The sequence below is a fragment of the Cupressus sempervirens genome, chromosome 2 (genome assembly GCF_028749045.1).
Source record: "Cupressus sempervirens isolate cs-2001-9-10 chromosome 2, ASM2874904v1, whole genome shotgun sequence".
In the NCBI taxonomy this organism is placed as follows: domain Eukaryota; kingdom Viridiplantae; phylum Streptophyta; class Pinopsida; order Cupressales; family Cupressaceae; genus Cupressus; species Cupressus sempervirens.
The window spans coordinates 416,449,692-416,469,203 of record NC_143119.1 but is presented as its reverse complement, the minus strand read 5'-3'; the positions used below and the strand labels follow the sequence as shown (position 1 = coordinate 416,469,203).

The window sequence follows — 19,512 nt, the reverse complement described above, 5'->3', positions numbered from 1 at the left end:
TGAATATATACAAATTTGCAATTTATATTTTCGAATATATATTTGAATTAGCTTTCTTTTGGTTTTGGTATGGTCGAATTTCATTGTGATTTGAAGAAGTTATGATCATTTTAGTCCATACAAGTCTTAACCTAATTTTTATGTAACCAATTTTAGAAGAAGAGTAATAACTTTTATTCTAGTTATCAATTTCAGCTATAACTTTGAAAGAAAGTGTTTCACTGATATCTATACTCTCTTAAAAAAGGAATTAGTTTTATCGCTTCATTTGTGGAAGTTATTAATGGTTCATTGGAGAGTTTATATTTCATCCTAGATGATTAAGTTGGTAGAAAATTCTTGATGTGTAAGAACACATTGTTGAAGCCTCTTGATAGGTAATCCCAAAACAAATGTTTAAAAGGTATACCTCTACATCATTGCATCTTGCTATCATGTTGTCTTGACCTTGAAATATGAGCTCTTTTTTTTATGAGTATTGTTTAGTGTTTTGTTTGTTACTATCTTCTTGGTTGTAAGCTCCTAGTCTCATAGACCCATGTGGTTTCTTGTCGGACATTAATATTATCTTATCTCAGATTAATGTCATCTCATAATTGTACTCAACAAACTTGAGGTTGCCAATAGTGACATGTTGTGATGGTTAAGTTGTTGTGTTGTTATCCTTGCCATCAAGGTTCAAATCTCATGGGGATGAGGTTCCCCATTTGTGGCCTCACTAGTTCATAACTCCAGGTCAAAACGTTTACCCCTCTTTAAATAAAAAAAACAAACTTGAGATTAGATTATGTAATGCTATATGTTGACGTATGGTAGATTATCTAAGTGCTCTACATTGTCAATTTTACCGTTTGACTCGTGACATATCTTAACGTATTGCGTCCATTGCAATTTACGATGAAGTGACCAACCATAGCAACATTCAAACATGAAGAAACCAAAATGCAATAGCCCACAGAATTTGATCTTTGTCTCGGTTGTTTAACACAAGTTAAACAATAGGAGAAAAATCCTAACCAACAGCTTGATCAGTGAACATGGCTTGAGCATTAAAGACCGTGTTACAAGAAAACCCTAATTTAAAACATCCACTAGACAACCGCCTTTTTCATTCATTAGTAAGTGAAAACTGAATTCTATGCCCATGGACTAGATCAGTTGAGCCTCGTTGACCAATCATAAAATTAATTATATTTGTAATAATTGCGGACATTGTTTCCCAATTCATGTATCTTAGTACTAAGGCAAGCAAGCACGACCACCGAATTGAAAACAATTAGTAAAACTAACACTATAAACCTCTAGCATAAAGGGACTCAACCCAAAAGGTGCTAATGGTAATAACTCCTCATAGTGGCTATGATTTTTCAGAGAGACTTCCAGAGAGAAGCTACGATAAAAGGGAACTACAAGTCAAAAGAACAAGCACATGCTTCCAGTGAATATAGAATGAATCCATGTTCAAACAGACAAAGAAACCACTCAACCAAAGAACGTTAGTGTAGTCGCTGTCTTAAGAGAGTTTTTGTGTACAAAATTACCTCATAAAAAGCAGAAGCTTTAAAAAGAAGTAAGTTTCTAAGCAAGAAGCAAGAGATATAATATAGCCTTTAAACCCTACAAATAAAGAAACAAGAGCTCTCAAGAGCTTAGTCCCCCTTTCAGACAATGATAAAATCTAAAGATTTTAAGCTAAAACATGTTTCAAAATTAACAGAGAATACATATTGAAATTAGAAAATAATTTTAAAAATTCATAGCACATATTAAACTAGTTAAATTAATTAAGAAAGTAATAAAAAGGTAAAAGTCATTCTTTATTTAATTAGTTTTAAAAGACTTAGCAAATATAAGCAAGAGTCTAATGACAACTTATGCGAAGTTTTAGGTTAAGTCTAATTCATTTTAACAAAAAATAATAATTAATTTTAATAAATATTATTAATTATTCTGAACTTTGACCCATTACCTATAAAAAATAATTAGAAAATATAATTATATTTTTTAATTTTTTTTAAAATAATTTATCATGTTAATATAATTTATGATTGAAACTCATTTAAAAAATAAAAAATGTTAAAGAAAAATCTAAATTAGAAATATTAATAGTAGGTATTTTTCTAAGTTTTATGGGAGAGGCATTCAATCGAAAACATTAGATACCGATAGGCGGGACTAATAAAATCAACCATTAAGATTCAAAGGCAGAAGCCCGCAATAACACACAGAATGGAACAAAATAATAAGGGTAAGAGATAACAGCCCATGAAATGATGGCTCCAAAGCACGTTGACATTTGTTATATAAGTGTCAAGAAATTGATAACATGAATAAAAATTTCAATCCAAGTAGGCTTCAAATACCATTTGAGATTGTGGACTCTGGTGGTCTTGGGTCACAAGCTTCAAGATGATGAAAACAAAAAGGAAAAATTGCTGCTCTCAATCATCTCATAAATGGAATGAAACATACAAAGTGCATATAATTATCCCACATGAAAAGCCTTTGTTACATGTAGCATCTAAGTTACTTCAGTCCATGCGTCCCTTCAAAGTTCGTACAATCACTTGATCTGGTGACCTGCAATGTTGAAGAAAGTTAGCATCTCCTTCTGTCCAATTTTTCTGATCATATCACAAGAAATTAGCAACCAATGGGCCCCAGTATGCAATTGCTCTGCCACAAAGATAAAATTAACCCTTTTGTGTGCAGACATCTGCTGAAATCGGTAGTGGAATAGACATTAACAAATATTTAGAAGAGTATTGTACGCCTCCTGAAGCTGATAAGAAAGTATACTGACTAAAGCCAAGAAGAATGAGGTTCTGAAAATATCAGAAATGGACCAAGTTTTATCACAACTGTCATGTGCCAAGCGCCTCTCGAAAAAGAGTACGAGGTAGTCCCATATCACTGTCACCATATGTAAACCCAAAAACTATGGCATAGTGTCGTGGACTATAAAACCCACTTACTTACTTACTTATCACTAAATCACCTATTAATTTCTGTAAAGTTCTTAAGGATGCAATAGATGATAACAAATGCAGGAAATAAATGAGGTATTTCGGCCTCAAATGTATATTGCATACCATTTTATCTAAAATTAATAAATTTAGGGACAGTTCATGATGAAAAATTTATCTTAAACTTCAAAGGATAACTTCAAAATGCTCATGTCGTTAATTTGTCCACCTCTCATTTCTACCATAGTTGACAAACTCAGCACGTACTCACAAGTCAAGTATTTTACATCTGAAGTTACTTGTGAGTTGACTGACAAGTCAAACTAGCCAAGATTTTGGTAAGAGTTTGACAAGAAAATTTGCTAAACACACTAAAAATACAAAACACTAGAGAAAAAAATAAGGAGAAAAAAGACAACATTTCGCCCTATAAAATGTTTCAACAGCCCTATGAATATTTTTCAATGGTCTTTAAGACTGTCTATTCAAACACTAATTCATGATAATACAAGTGAAATGCCATTGAAGAAATAACTATCTGATGACAGTCATAATGAAAGTAAAATGAAGCAACATAATTTTTAGTTGGGAAGGATCACAATATATGAAGATGAGAACAAACCAAAAGGCAAAAATGTTGTGTTACTCTCATTTTATTCATAACAGTGGCACCTGTTGACTCCTCAGAGATCACTATACACGACATTCACCAAACCTATGTCAATCCCTACATAATTGAGAGGCAGATGAACATGAATGGAGGAGACAATGGTGTGAATTTGACGAGTTGCAGGTTTTTCATAAAAGAAAAGCTAAAAGACCATCATTATGGCAGTTTATGTAATGTACCCATTGGGACCAATGTTAATTTATTCTAAATTTCTCAATTAGGATTTGGATTGTAATGTTTATGATAGGATAGTCATTTATCTCATTAGATTTAAGTTCATATCCAGCCTTATTACTATTTCAGCTCAACAAAGGAAGGAGTGGGTGTTATCCAAGTTGCCTGGACACCACCAAGGGATTCCCTGAACTTTACAGGTCCAAGTCTATATCGAAGGCTTAGGAATGCTGACCCCACCCTCTCTTGGGATAAGATCTCTATTTGCTTGGATTTATACAAGCCCCTTCTTGATAACATCAGACTTCCCTTCTATAAATCAAATAGTAACAGAATTGGAATAATTTCCGTATACAATTATAAATATTTAATTTATGTATCTTGAATATATATTCATATTTCAATCATTGGCTTGTTTCCAAATATATAAAATGGGTTCATTTCAAAATAATAATAATATTAGATCAAATCCACGAGGGTTTTTGGTGAGCACTCTGCAAGTGGGAGAATTTGAGGACGCCACATTGCTTCCTCAGAACCCTCATCCAATCCTTGCTGGTGCTTACCCAGACTCTGTGTCCTTTATGCTGCTTGGTGGTCTTTTATTTCATTTTTCTGTGTAGTTTTGCTTTGTTTGCCTTTGCTATCATCTTGTCGACCCAATTTGCTTCTGGTTTTGGATGTGTGTGCAGTAAATCGTTGTATTTAATGCCACTCTGGGTTCGACCCTTTTGGATTCCGCTTGAGTATGATCTTTATGGCAATTAATGAGGATGGATATAAACTGGAGATTATGGAAAAATCTGGCCCTAATGTTAATTCTGTGTCTATGAAACAATCTGTCGAAGGAGGACACGCTTCTGGAGAGAAACCATCTTACAAAACAGTTCTTGCAGAGAACTCTATTCCTGTTTGCCCTTCCACTGCAATCTTTAATGGTAGAATCTACAGAACTCCAAGTGTGGAACCAATGACTGTGGAGTGGGAAATGAGTGCAAGTTCCAAGCTTTAGACTCTGGAGGAGGAAAAGAGGGAAGGCTCCTCCTCCCTATGTTAAGACATTGTTGCTTTCTCCCAACGATAATATGGTAAGGACCATTAGAAACGAGCAATCTATAGTAAAAAACATTGCCATTTTCTTTGAGCGTATGGATAATAAGTTTCTTCTTGCTAGGAAGTTCCTTGATGACTGGATGAATAATGTATGGGGCAGAAAACTTGGCATTCATGTTAGATTCAGTCATATGATCCAAAAAGGCTTATTTGTTGTCTTCCTTAAAAATCATAGCACACAGGAGAGAGCCTCAAAACGGACTTCGGAATGTGGGCGAAGACATGTATAGGGCATACCCTTGGATGCCTAAAGGTGACTCTATCAAAGATATCTATGGTAACTCTCAATATCAAAAACAGGCTGGTTGGAGTATGCAACATATATGCCCCAAATGTTTATAGAGATAGGGCCAGATTATGAGATTGGCTCTATACTATATGGTAATCTTCCCCCAGCCCAATGGCTAATTATTAGTGATTTCAACGTGGTGGAACACAAAAAAGACAAATGTAGTGGTTATACTCATTCTTGGAAGGGTAATGAATACTTCTTTTGGTCCAAGTTTTAAAGAAAATATTATCTCTTTGAACCTTTGGAATGCAAGAAAGATGAGACCAAGGATATTTGGTTCACCTGGTGTAACAATCAAGCTAGGAAACACAGAGAAAACCACAGATTAGATGGGATGTATGCGGATGCCTCTACTTTTGCCTTCCCTCCTTCGCCATTAAGGTCCTCCCCTGCTAGTATTTCTGATCATTCTCCTATCTCTGCATTTTTAATTTTTGTAGATTGGGACCCCCCTTTGACCAGAGGTAGAAATAAGAACACATTTAAGCTTAATGTTTCTCTTCTTAGTGACTCTAACACCTTGGAGTCCATTAGGTGTGCTACTACCCTATCCAAATTCTGTAATCATAAATGCAGACCTAGAGAAAAATGGGACCACCTCATTGAGGTCTCACACAGCATGTTCCAAATAGTGGGTAAAAAAATACTATTCATAGAGCTAAAGAAAAATACACCCTTCAGTCCATTTTGAATGATATTGAAAAGCTTCTTCAAACTAAAGGATCAGACAAGAATTTGGAAGAAATGTTGATCAAGACTAAAGCAGATCTCAGGAAATCTCAAATATACAAAATTTAAGGACAAAAAAATTAGAGAAAAAATGAACTGCCCTAATGAAGGTGATGGGGGCTCTAAATATTCCTTCAACCTAATCAGAGCCAAACAGAAGAGAGAAAGGATTGATGAAATTCAGGACTATAGTGGAATATCTTCTACCCAAGAGGGCATTATGAACGCTTTCTTCAACTTTTATGAGGATCTCCCCAGAAGATCACACTCTAAACAGAGATGTTCTCAATAAACACCTGCAACTCATTCCCAAGAAGATCTCAATGGATGATGCCAAAGCCCTTGATTCAAATTTAACCATAAAAGAAATTGAAGATGCCATCAAGGATGTGAAGGGGAATCACCAGGACTAGATGGAATCCCAGTTGAATGCTATAAGCAGAACCTGGATTGGATTGGACAGGATTTGTTGGAACTATATGATGATGTCTTTGATAGAGAATCTTTGGGGGAGAACATTAAGAGAGGAGTTGTAAGAGACTGGTTAAAAATTGGAGTCCTATTACCCTTCTAAACCTATCAGACAAAATCATTGCTAAAGTTTTGGCAAGGAAATTAACACCTATCTTAATAAATTGTTGTTGTTACACAAACTGGATTTATCAGAGAGATACATCTTGGAGAATCTATGATTTATTTTACTGGATTTTGAAAAAGCCTATGACAGCATTGAATGGCCTTTGGTCATAGGTATGATGAAAGCTTTTGGATTCCCTTAGTACTTGAGTAAATGGATCTCAATCCTTTTTAAGGACTCCTCCACAGTCATTGAAGTCAATGGTGAATTGTCTGATTCAATCATGCTCCAACAATCAATAAGGCAGGGATGCCCTATTGCCCCTGCTTTATTTGCAATTACTGCAGATGCTCTACACTATATTCTAAGAGCCTCGGACCTTGGCCCACCACTAAAGGGTCTTACTTTGCCTAATCAAGAGGATCTAATTAAAATGCAATTTGCTGCACCACTCTATTTGTTGAACTCTACGAGAGGAACTTTGATAATACTCAGAACAGATTGCAATTCTTCTACACGGCATCAGGAGGAAAAATTGCCCCTCACAAATCCACTATTCTTGGCTGGTGTAATGTGGGCTCTAATGTGGGCCCAGATTGGATTAAAGACAAGGGCTGGCCCTGGGCTCGACCTAATTACATCATCGGATATCTGGGTATCCGATTTTTTGTTCATCCCTCCACTAAAGAAATGTGGCAATGGTTATTAGCAAAAATTAATAACAAGCATTTGAAATTGCAAACCCACTTCTTATCTCCGGCTGGAAGATTTCAGGTTGTTCAACAGGTGCTCTCCTCTCACACTCTATACTACCCTGCTTGGCTCTTTTTTAATTATCAATTTAATCGTCTAAACAGAATTCTTAGTGATTTTCTGTAGCCCGATGGTTTGGGAGGCAAAAAAAGACTGTCAGATGGGATTGGTGTTGCATCCCAAACCAAGATGGCGGTCTTGGTCTAAAAGATCTTAAGCCCCATGGTATAGCTTTGGCATCCAAGTGGATCTTCAATGCTTTGAGTAGTGATGAGCCCTAGAAAAATCCTTATCAAAAATGATATTATGAGAGCTGTTATTTGTGAAGGCAGGAAATGAAACGATAACCCAATTTATGATATTGTTCTTGGTGATTTAAAAGTGTTTGGATCTAAGGTGTTTCTTTCTATTTGGAAAGCCTTGTCTCAGGTGAGGAAGTTCATTTGCTCCAAAAATGCTATTGGAGGACCCCCTACCTTTTCTGTCCTTGACTGTTCCCTTTGGTAGGGTGTGTCCCTTAATGATAAACCTCTTGCCCTTGCACAATCCTGTTCTACAAAAAAATGGGTTGAACTGGGTATTGCCCTTGTTAGAGACATCCTTATTGATAACCAGTTTGATTCTTGGAATGAAATCAAGAAAAAGTTCCTCCATCATAGAAAAGACATATACTTTAATCTGAAAAGTTGGTGGTCATTGGTTCCCTGGGAAGATTTTGAAATATCCCAAATGGATATTTGCTCTGCTGCTGCTATAATGTTTAACTATATAAATTATATTTCCCTGTAGATTTTTCTTTGATCTTATAGAGCTAGACAGAAGTTGCAGAAAAATGTTGTTCTTTTTGTATTTTTCAGAATATAGGTATTACAATGAATAAATAATAGTAACTGATAAAATAGACGTGATAGAAATCATATGCAGCAATACATACTAATCTGAAAATGATTTTAAAACCGTACCAATGGAGTCTGATTTATTTCAGAATAGTACCAATACAGACGTACTTCAAACTAGGTTGACGCCAGTTGACGATGGGAACCAACTAAAGTCAAACAAATTCAAATGATAAAACCCAAGCTGCCGCAATAAAACAACTCCAACTTGCTGCAAATAAACACCCCAGAATTCCTCACGTAAGCTGCTATAAAGAAACGCCATGCTGAACCAAAGTGACCACCTTCCCTAAAATTCCACTGCCTACAAAGTGTGACTGCAATACTAGAAATCGATCCTCTACCTTGATCAAACTATATGCATAAAAACATCAAATCTGATCTTGTTGAGGGCTACGTCCCAACAAATCTGCTCTCAACACTAGGGTTTGTGTCCTAGGTGAGGAATGCTCTTCCACAGCAACAGCGTCCAAAATGGGTTGACAAAATGATATAAGATACTCACCTTTAGGTTACCATCTCCTCATATCCCCTCTCCAAGGCAAATCGAACCCTAAAAGAACCCTAAAGTGGATTTCATTTGAACTTTATAATATAACATTATTTCTCCAATAAAGGCGTCCAAATAGAGAGAAATCATTACTTTATTAATGACAAATAGCTCTAAGCATCAAATAAGTCCTGGCAAGTGATAATCAAATAGTAAAGATTGAGCTCTTTCCAACGAACTATCACACATCGGCAAATTGAACCAAATGGAGCTAGAAAACTCCTTATTACTCCAAAATGGCTAAACACTTGGCCTTATTTAAATTATTAAAATACTAACCTAAGAGAATTTAAATATATTAAAATATTTCCCAAGTAGCCAGGGAACAACCCAAACACCTCCAAAACATGAAACTGAGTTTGTCACCTGCTTGTGACTGATGTTGGACAACCTAGGCCAACTAGCAGTCTCACCCTCAAATCTAGGGATACTCCTAAAAAATAGGGAACACACCCAAATATCCTGAAATTGAGATCAGGGGTGATCCCATAGAACCTCAACTCTAGAAAACGTCACAACCTCCTAAAAGGTAGGAATCTCCTCCTAAAATCAAGGAACTACGTCCTAAAATCAAGGAACTGCTCTCAATTGCTCTACTACTGCCTGAAATACCAAGTCCAAACACTGAAAACCCTGACTGAGTCCCTAATCACCACTGCCAACCTACGAGACTCCATAATAGGCTAACTCTCATGTCACTGCTAGAGAAAGCTAGAGAGGGGACATGACAAATTTAGAACTGTAATACTTTTTTGCAACAGCTCAAGTGGAAGATTGGTTAACTCTTCCAATCAATTTCTACTAAAATGATTTATAACATTCTGAAGAAAAACGATACTATTCTTAACAAGATCAAATCAAAACTAGAATCTGGATTGGCCAAACTCTAGATGGCTTTTTTTACTTTTGTTATTACTGGCATTCACATGTTGAACCTAAAAAAATATGCCTCAGATCTAGGAACAAGGTTCGAATTCAAATTCGAGTTTGTCGATCATAATTTGAATGAAATTCAGCGAGGGTAAAATTTCGAAAAAAAATTGACATATTTATCTATTTTTAAATACAAGTAATATATCCACAAAATTGTTAAAATAGTTTGACATTACTAAATAATTAAAATAAATAACTTAATATCATTTTAAAATAAAATAATCTTATTATAAATAATAATATTGTATTAAATATCATAAAATTTGGAAGAAGTTCGGAAAGGGTAGAAATTCGCTAAAATTCAAACTTCATGGATGAAATTCAGCGAATCTTGTGACTTAGCTTCAGATGGATGCTCCTTAAAAACTTGTTATAGGCTCCATTCTCTCCTCTATTGGTATTGAACCTGTTTCTTTTTCGGTGTAGTTGTAGTGATTCTTTTCAGCATCTTTTTTTTATTGCTCTTGTGCTTAAATGACATGGTTTATTTTTTGGGGTCAACTTGTTGTTTGGAATTCCAAACCTGGCGTTTCTTAGCGTGATGCCCTTACTGGTCTTGTGGATATTTTTGACTGAAAGAAAAACAAACTTCGGGTTGGTCTATTTTTTGGGGTCAACTTGTTGTTTGGAATTCCAAACCTGACATTTCTTAGCATGATGCCCTTACTGGTCTTGTGGATACTTTTTACCGAAAACAAAACAAATTTCGGTTTTCTCTTTCTAATGAGATCTTATGGTATCTTTAGAAGAGGAGAAATGACAATTTCTTTCAACGATGCAGGAGTCTTACTGAATTTAACATTAAACTCACCCATTTTTACATAATGTCACAAGTTTCTCTTGTGCTTGACATACCTAAAGACAGATTTATGGTCCTCATCCGTGAAGGTGCAATGCTGACCTACAAACAGGATGTCCAATCTGCCTTCTACTTCGACACTTACAATGAGATGCTGAATCCAGAAGAACTTGCCTCTCTCAAACAATTCGTCAAAGATAAAGGCATTGACGATCAACAGGAAAACAAGAAGATTGAAGATGACAGAGCCAAGAACACTCCCTCCTGGGAGCCCTGTCACATCAGGCCTTCTTGTGGAACCTCTTATTGGAGCCTTTGAAACAGACAAGGCTGAAGTTAGCAATAATATTACAGGAGCTTGGTATTAAGTTTGATTGTCTTGTTTATAAACTGTATTGATGTTATGTAATTCTTTGCGTAGTCTGGTAGATTGGTGGTACCCACAGGCTGATGGTAATATGGTATAAACTCTCTCAATCTGAGATGATCCTTTTTTGATATGTACTTAGTTTATACTCTATTTTGAAATAAAAATATATAATTAAATATTAGTGTATAATTAATTATATCACATATGAATAACTTAGTTTATATGATTGTTGCTAATTTCTTATTTATTTTCATTATTCAAATCAAAACAATATATGCTACTTGGTTATTGGCATATCTGAGACTTGAGCTTAATGAAGACATAAATTCATACTATATATAATACCTATTATTTTATATGGATCGTTGTGACATTCTGATTTATTATTAAGGTCCCCATTTATAAAAACACCATTCTTTAATCAATGTTTCCCATTCATTTATACACTGCTTACATCTAAAATCAGTGCTGACTGTAATGTTTCATCAGATTATTGCTTGTAATGCTCTCTGTTATTTTCATCCTTTACATTCAGATTGCCCGCTTGATATCTATGAATGATATTTTATATGTCATATAAGGTAGTTGTCTTTCATTTCTTAGATTCTATTCTCCCCCACCCCCCCCATGCATTCGATTGCTAAGCATAATGATTTTTATATGACTTCCCGAGTTGATCGAATCACTTTGCATCTATGTTCCACGGAGTTTCCGGGACGGGGACGTTTTAGGGGACGGGGACGTGTTTCCGGTACGGGTACGGGTCGAAGCCAAAATTTAGGGGACGGGACATCAGGGGACGGCGATTAAAAACATAGGGGATTTTTTTTAATATAGAGACAAAATTCAAATATGTATATCATAACATTGATAAACCATTCACCATAGACATTTTAGAAGATAAATACATGGAATATTATCAAATGGCAAATACTAAGTGCTTCCATTATAACAATATCACATACATATATAGCAAAAATTAAAATGCCTAAAGGCTTCAAGTATCATGCTGAAATCAGAATGAAATAAAGAGAAGTCCAACTAAAATAGTTGGTAAATAGTAAATACCGAACGCAGTCTTGCCTCACTAAACACAATCTTTGCTCATTGCTGCTACTGCTCTTATGTTTTTTTCCTTCCTCTTAGCAAGTATGTTAAATCGAAAAATGAGTAGAAGAGTTAGTGTTTTAATGGACCAAATATGGGTTGCATATTGTTATTATGTCTTTAAGATGACTAGAGGCCACACGAACAACAAAAATTAGGAAAAAATGTTTTTTTGGGGATGGTTTGCCTTTACCAGATTGACTGGAAAAAAGGGGACGGTCAGCAGTTTCGGGGACGGATAGGGGACGGCAAAACTGTCCCCGATACTGCTGGCCGTCCCCAAGTTTCCTGCCCAAAAAAATTGGCCGTTTCGGGGACGTTTCTGAATTCTTCAAAAAAGGGACGTCACAGGGTACGGCCAAAATCCGTACCCGCGTCCCCGTTTCGTACCCGGTACGGGTACTAGGGTACAGAGGCAGGGGACGCGTCCCCGTGGAGCATAGCTTTGCATACATGTTTTTTAACATTGAGACTTACAACTCTTCAAACAGATCGCACCTCTTGACTTTAGTAACTCTAATAATGAATTCAACTCTTCCCTTAACTACTATATTAATATTAATGTTAATCGTATCCTACTTATATAATTGGGATGCTATCTTTATAATTGTGATTACAGCTAATATGCTAGTCTATAATTTGATCACTATGTTATTATTGGTGGTATTAATTTTAGTTAGATAAGAAGATCATTCCTTTTTTGAGTACATGTTCAGCGTCATTTTCTATATTCTTTTTCCTCCATAAATGCTTGTCAAGACTGCTCATTTAGCAATTTACATAACTTAATTGTATTTATTGTCATTCTTGATTATTGTCAATTGACAACCCCTCATTTAGTCTTTTATATTGAACCGAGCTGCATTTATCATTGATAGCACTAATTATTATATATTGTATATTTACCGTGCTTCCTCATATGGTTAAAGCATCACTTATATTCTTAATGATAGTTTGTGGTTACAATTATTTATTTATTTTTCTATTTTAATTATCTTATCATTTATTATTAAATCTTATGTTGGATAGGGATATCATAGTTTAAAAGTGGGCAGCAGATAGAACATGCAAAGATAATGAGTATCCAGTACATGACAGTCAAAGACAAACTGGAACAAAGCACCATTGCTGCAACATACAAGGTGCAAGGCATCTGTATCTCATCCATGATGCCCCCACAAAAGGCCGAAGTTTGGCACTCATACAATCATTGTAAGAAAAATAAACGCAGAATCTCAGATGATAGTTATGTATGGGTGTAGAGAGACAGTGTTATGGTAAATAAATAGAAAACATTCAATGAGAATTGTAAAGGTTTGTATGTCATGAAGGCCTGCAATAGGCTTCAGGTGTGTCATGATGATGTTGAATTAGTATAGACTTCAGTGAAAACCATGTCAAGGGTCATAATCATTGTAAAATAGTAAACTTCATAAAGCTTGTGTGTAGACTTCTTTGCCAGGCAAGGAGCTAAGTCCGAAACACAGGGTAAGAAATGACAGTGACTAAACTAAGAATGCCATGAGAAAAACACAACGTACCACTCTAAAATGCAGTGAAGAGATTAGGTTTTAAGACTCATATGTGTGAAGTGTCTTCAAAGATCAATAAATGTATTGGATAACAGTTGTAGATCTTTATGAAACCATTTGAAGCAGTTAAAGGGATTTTTATTCTGAAAAATCAGTTTTAAATTTTTACCCAACTCCAAGCAGTTGTTGCAACATAAGGAGAGCATCTAGGAAAAGGTGGATGGGTTGCTCAAGTGATGGAGCATATTTAGGGGGGCAATTTAGACTCTTTACAAGGTATTTTCTGTTATTGTTTTTCCAACCAGAAGAAGATACAGAAATATAAATGCAATATAAACATACAACACAATTCAGATATCCTGGAAAAAACCCTCCTCGGCGAGGGAAACAACCCAGCCCACCAAAATCGATCCTTCCATTAAAATTCTCAAAACAATCAAATACAATGTATCAGCTTCTCAATACTCAGTTTTTATGATAACATATTACTTCAACATACTTATAACAAAGTGAAAAACAATGTTATACTTATGCAGAATATCACTAAAAATAATCGGACTTACCGCAATCAAAACCCATTACAGCATGATAACAAAGAATGCTGCGACCATAATGATTATCAAGAAACTATAGCTTGTTATCACTGATAACCACACACTTCTTCAGACATAACATCAACAACTAATGTTGAACAGAATTTTATATATATATATATATATATATATTCAAAACATTTAGACGGGAAAGATATCGTCAGAACTGAAACTCCCACAAGAGACTGTTTGACTTCCACGATCGTACATGGTCTTTCATTATAATGTTATTTAGCGTTAAAGGAAATATGGAGGCCCAGCTGACTAGATCAATAACGAGCTGGCTGCCACAATAGACAAATAAATATGCAAACCGAATATATATAAAGCCATCGTCAACAAGAAGAGAAATATCATAGACATGCCACAATACAAGATAATGGTGTCAAGAAGTCCACAAAGTCTCTGAGGAAGAATGCCAACTCAGCTTATTGGACAGTAAGCATTGGAATGACGCAGACAATGATATAGGATCAAACAGCAACAGAATAGAACCAATTGAACAGGAAGACGCAAAAATTTCAGAACTGAGGGATGATAAGATCTGTCCCATAGCTACACCAGAAGTCAACACTCCCTATTAGCAAGAGAGAGATCTTCAAGAGTACCTTCTTATGGCAGGAGCACGTGACTACAATCAACAATGTCAATACAAATCACATCATAGACTTACTAGAAATGATATCTCAGCATAATAGTAAGCAATTGTTATCTCATCATAACAATAAACTAATTGTTATCTCATCATAACAATAAACTAATTGTTATCTCATCGTAACAATAAACAAATTTTATCTCATAAAAAAAATATTCACCATAGCTACTCCTAGAGGGTGAGAAATGGTGATAAAATAAGTAGCCACACACGTGAATTCCACCATGCCTACTTGCAAAGGGTAGATTCACCATGCCTACATGCCAGAGGGTGAAAATGAGGGCTTGCACTACTTCCACCATGCCTAATCGCAGAGGGTGTATCCACCATGCCTAATTGCAGCAGATGGAACGAGGGCTTAAACTTCAGACTACTCCGAGAGAAGAATGTGCTTCCATTATGCCTACTCAGAAAGGATGGAACAATGGATCTCGCCTCAAACTTCTCTCACAAAGAAGAACTCATTATGAAATGTATCACTGGACCTGAGATTCTTTCTTTATAAGAACATCATTCTCCACAATGCCAAGCTTATCCTGGAAGTAGCAAAACTTCACCCTAGGAAGAGCCTTGGTGAGAATGTCTGCAGTTTCCTCTTCAGTAGAAATATACAGCTCAATAGCCTTCCTTCGAACCATATCCTTAAGATAATGATATTTAATTCCTACATGTTTAGATCTGTCATAAAAAACAGGATTGACTAAAAGCTTTACACAACTCTGACTATCCCACATAATCATAGTAGAATCAGTAAGTTGACCAAATAAACCACCAAGTAACTTGTGAAGCCACGCAGCTTCTTTTGCAGCCATGCATGCTGCAACATTCTCTGCTTCAGCAGTACTTTGAAACACACAAGTCTGCTTCCTATTGCACGAAGAAATCATAGTTGAACCCAAGCTGAAACAACCACCTGCAGTACCTATCTGTCAGGCACACAACCTGCCAAATCTAAATCAAATAAGCATTTTACAGTTAGTCCAACACTTGATGAAGATTCTAATCCATATCCCACTGGACCACGAACACATCTCAGAATATGTTTAGCTGCAACAAGTTGAATGTGCCTTTGCTCACACATAAATTGACTCAATGTATTTACAAAATAACATAAGGCCTTATGTTAACTAAATACATTAAAGAACCGATTAGTTGTCTATACTTGGTAGGATCAACCAAATCTGAAACAGCTGCATCGTGTAATGTTTTTTTGATTTGCTTCTATAGGAGTGATCACGGATTTACAATCCAACATACCAAATCTTTTCAATATATCTATAGCATACTTACCTTGACTTAAAATAATAACATTTGGATCTTGCCATACCTCAAGCCATAGGATATAATACCATATCTCACTCACAGGTTCTTTCTCTTTTCAGTTTTTACCTCAAGCCATAGGAAATAATATCATATCTCACTCTAAGGTTCTTTCTCTTTTCGGTTTTTCTACTTAATCAGGTCCTTTTTGGCTAAACAAATGACATAAGTTGTTTGTTTTTGTTTAGTGGTTTTGTGTTCTCTTCCGAGCTCTTTCTTTTGGCTTGTTTTTTCACATACACACTCACAATTATGGACGTGTGCCTGTGGTTGTAGATGTGTTTTTATTTTTATTTATGTGTGTGAGACACACATTCATATATATGCTTATTTACTTTTATATATACATATATACATACATATATATTTATTTATTAATTTATTATATAAATATTATATACATTGTACCCATTAGATTTATTTATTTATATATTGTTTGCATTTGTTTTTTTTGTATCTTATCTAACATTCATGTATTTGTCGTTTTTTTTTATATACACACACACACACACACTCACATATATCATTTGTTTACATATATATATATATATATATATACATGCATTTGTATATATACTTATTTACTTACCTATATATATTGGCATGTATATATTGATTATTTCTTTATTTCTTTATTTTATATCTTATATTTAGTTAATTGTACCTATATTTATTATATATTGTTTGCACATGTTTTATTTATATCTTATTTAGCTTTCTTGTACTTGTCCTTTTTCCTTTTTATATATATTTCTTATCTGTATTAAGTATATACATACATACAAACATACATACATTTATATAGATGTGTCATTGTAAAATTGTCTCTTAAGCTCACCTTATCTGCCCTCTGAACAGTAACAACTGTGCCAACAGTTGGATAGGTTGCAATCAGGTCACTTTTGATTGTAACCTTCCTCTCTGTTTGAAAGGGGTAGCTATCTTATATGATAGGGTTATTTGGGATTTTTGTGTACTTTTCACCTAAAAGTACAAAAGGATAAAGCATATAACTAAGGCAAGATAAACAAAAGGAAACCCAACAATATACATACGAATACTATAAGAGATTCCCAAAGGATAACATATCACAAAGGGGTTTGACACAATGTGAGTTTTATATGCAACAGTGACGAAAGAAGAAAACACATTATAACCTACAAAGAAACATGCTACTTAAACATATCCACACCAAGATACCAGGTTATGATTGTATTTCATCCTTCAAGTATATCAAAAGTGTTCTTTAAGGAATTATTAATTTAACATACGAGAGATTGATAACAATAGCTGCAAAACACATCTAAGACATACGAATCAAATGCATTATTGGTTATTCTTTTGAAAACGTGAGTTCAATAACATTCAAGTACAAAATATGAACATAAATTCTCTACCAAATTCTACAGAGTTTCCCATTCAAAATGTTCCCCACATTTACAATAACAATGCCTTGTATTTATAGGATTACAAAAAATAACTACCCTCATTCCTAGGGTTAATAACTAACTCAGTTTTACATGTTTTGAGAAGGTTAATTAACCTCAAGATTTTGTGCAAAAATGGTCGACTTTTTAACCTTGACTAAAAGTGACCAAAGTCACCACTTTCAAGCATAACAATTTTGTACTTCTGACTTTGATGAAAAACAAAACTCAAGTTATGTTAAATCATTTCTTCATCTGAACTTTCATCATCTATCCACTCTAGTACATAGTTTGATATCTCGATCTTTCAAATTGAGAGGTAGTCATTTGAATTGAACATGCTTAAATATTCTTTGAAGGAACTTCAACTGAATTAGTCAATATCTTTATGCGGCTTAAAGCATATATTTTCAGCCCTATCATATCCAATACTTTCAAGCATGGTCCAACGTATCCCCCATGTTTCTTTGTTGAATTTGGCTCATTTATTTGTAAATGTGACTACACATATTTATCTGCATACGATTTATCATATCCACTACGCCTCACAGCAATAGCAAAAATAGGTCAACCCTTCACAGAGATGGGCTATACACATCTCATGAAAGTTACGTATTTCTAAAAGCTCAACCTAACCTAATCACCAATGACCTTGATACACTCCCAAACAAGAAGTGATTTCTCACATTTGCGATCACCCCCATTAGATATCCCTTCAACGTTTGCAATTTGTGTGTATCAATTGTTCAATAGACCAATTTATGCATATCCTTCAATCATCGATTCCATGCTCGAATTGTTAGATTCCTCAAGGAGACATTTTTAATTATTCTAATTGACAAATATCTTCTTAATGGATTGCATTAATTCAAAGGTTTCAAGAGATTCTTTGAAATTATTTTGACAAATTTTAAATTCATTTTATTGTGTTCCCTCAAATGTCATTCTTTTCAAGGCACTACTAAATCATTTTGGTGTATTGTTTTTGTGAGCCCACATTTAGCATGTATATTCATGTGGGTGCCCTCCCTGAGGCAACATGTAATTGAAGTGCTTGGTCAAGTAGCATGTGCCAAGTTGATTCTTCCATATGTTTTGTATATGCATGTCTATGAGAGCCATTCTTGTTGTGGTTTCTGAGTTGACATTTTGCATTCTAAAATTCCAGGAAGTGAAGATGTATAATAAAATATCAAGATCATCCATAAATTTTATTAGAGTTGTCAACCATATAGTCATGCTTCCCTTAAAAATTCCCCAAATTACAATCATGAGCCACTCTTGTAAAGAAAAAGCTTTTGAGATCAAACATTTTCATCATATGGCATCGAACTTGATATCAGGAATATTCACAAACACTTCATGTGTTCCTCTCATTGGCCTATCTATCTACGGCTTGTTCAACTTTCACTCCAGTGCATCTACAGATGAATATAATACTATGGAAACCATGTCAAATTTTATCAAAAAGAAACCAATTTCTTTCTCTTCTTTGAGGTGGCGGCATCTCTGGAATTTTGTATGTCACATACATGTCAGCCCACCCGCCAATGATTGCATTCAACGATCACTAAAGTTATTTTGAATAGGGTTATTTAACAAATATGCTTTGCTCTTTGACAACACTCTATCAGGCATTTTGTCAAACAATTATCAAGCCTTGTGCTTATAACATAAGATCTTTACATACATAATGTATTGATTCTTCACAAGAATTATACTGGAGCAAGTAATAACCATGATGCTTCCACGATCTATGGAATAGTTACATCTCATGAGATAACCATTCTAGTGTCTCCATCATTATGGTAGCTTGACAATAAGGTGAATGTATTTCTAATGATTCCATATGCCTATAGAATTTTCATCAAACAAATCTGTAGATTATGGAAGTGTGTGCTTGGAATTTCAATAAAAGCTTTGTCACCTTGATTTCGTCCATGTATTCCATAATCATGCTAAGTATGTTGATATCTCCTTAGGGTATTTTGGAAAAATGATTCAGTTGCAACGTTGTTTCTTTCATACTATGCACAACATGGATTGGAGGCAATAC

General features: G+C 34.9%; 1 protein-coding gene across 1 annotated transcript in view; it reads right to left on the bottom strand.

Moving 5' to 3' along the window:
• Positions 1-2,271: 2,271 nt before the first annotated feature.
• Positions 2,272-19,512, bottom strand: part of LOC149572871 (proteasome subunit beta type-3) — a 37,489-nt gene continuing 20,248 nt past the window's right edge. Inside the window, exon 7 of the mRNA XM_089813942.1 lies at positions 2,272-2,580. Within this exon, the coding sequence (XP_089670068.1) occupies positions 2,532-2,580 (49 nt within the window). The 3' untranslated portion in view covers positions 2,272-2,531. The remainder of the gene's footprint in view (positions 2,581-19,512) is intronic.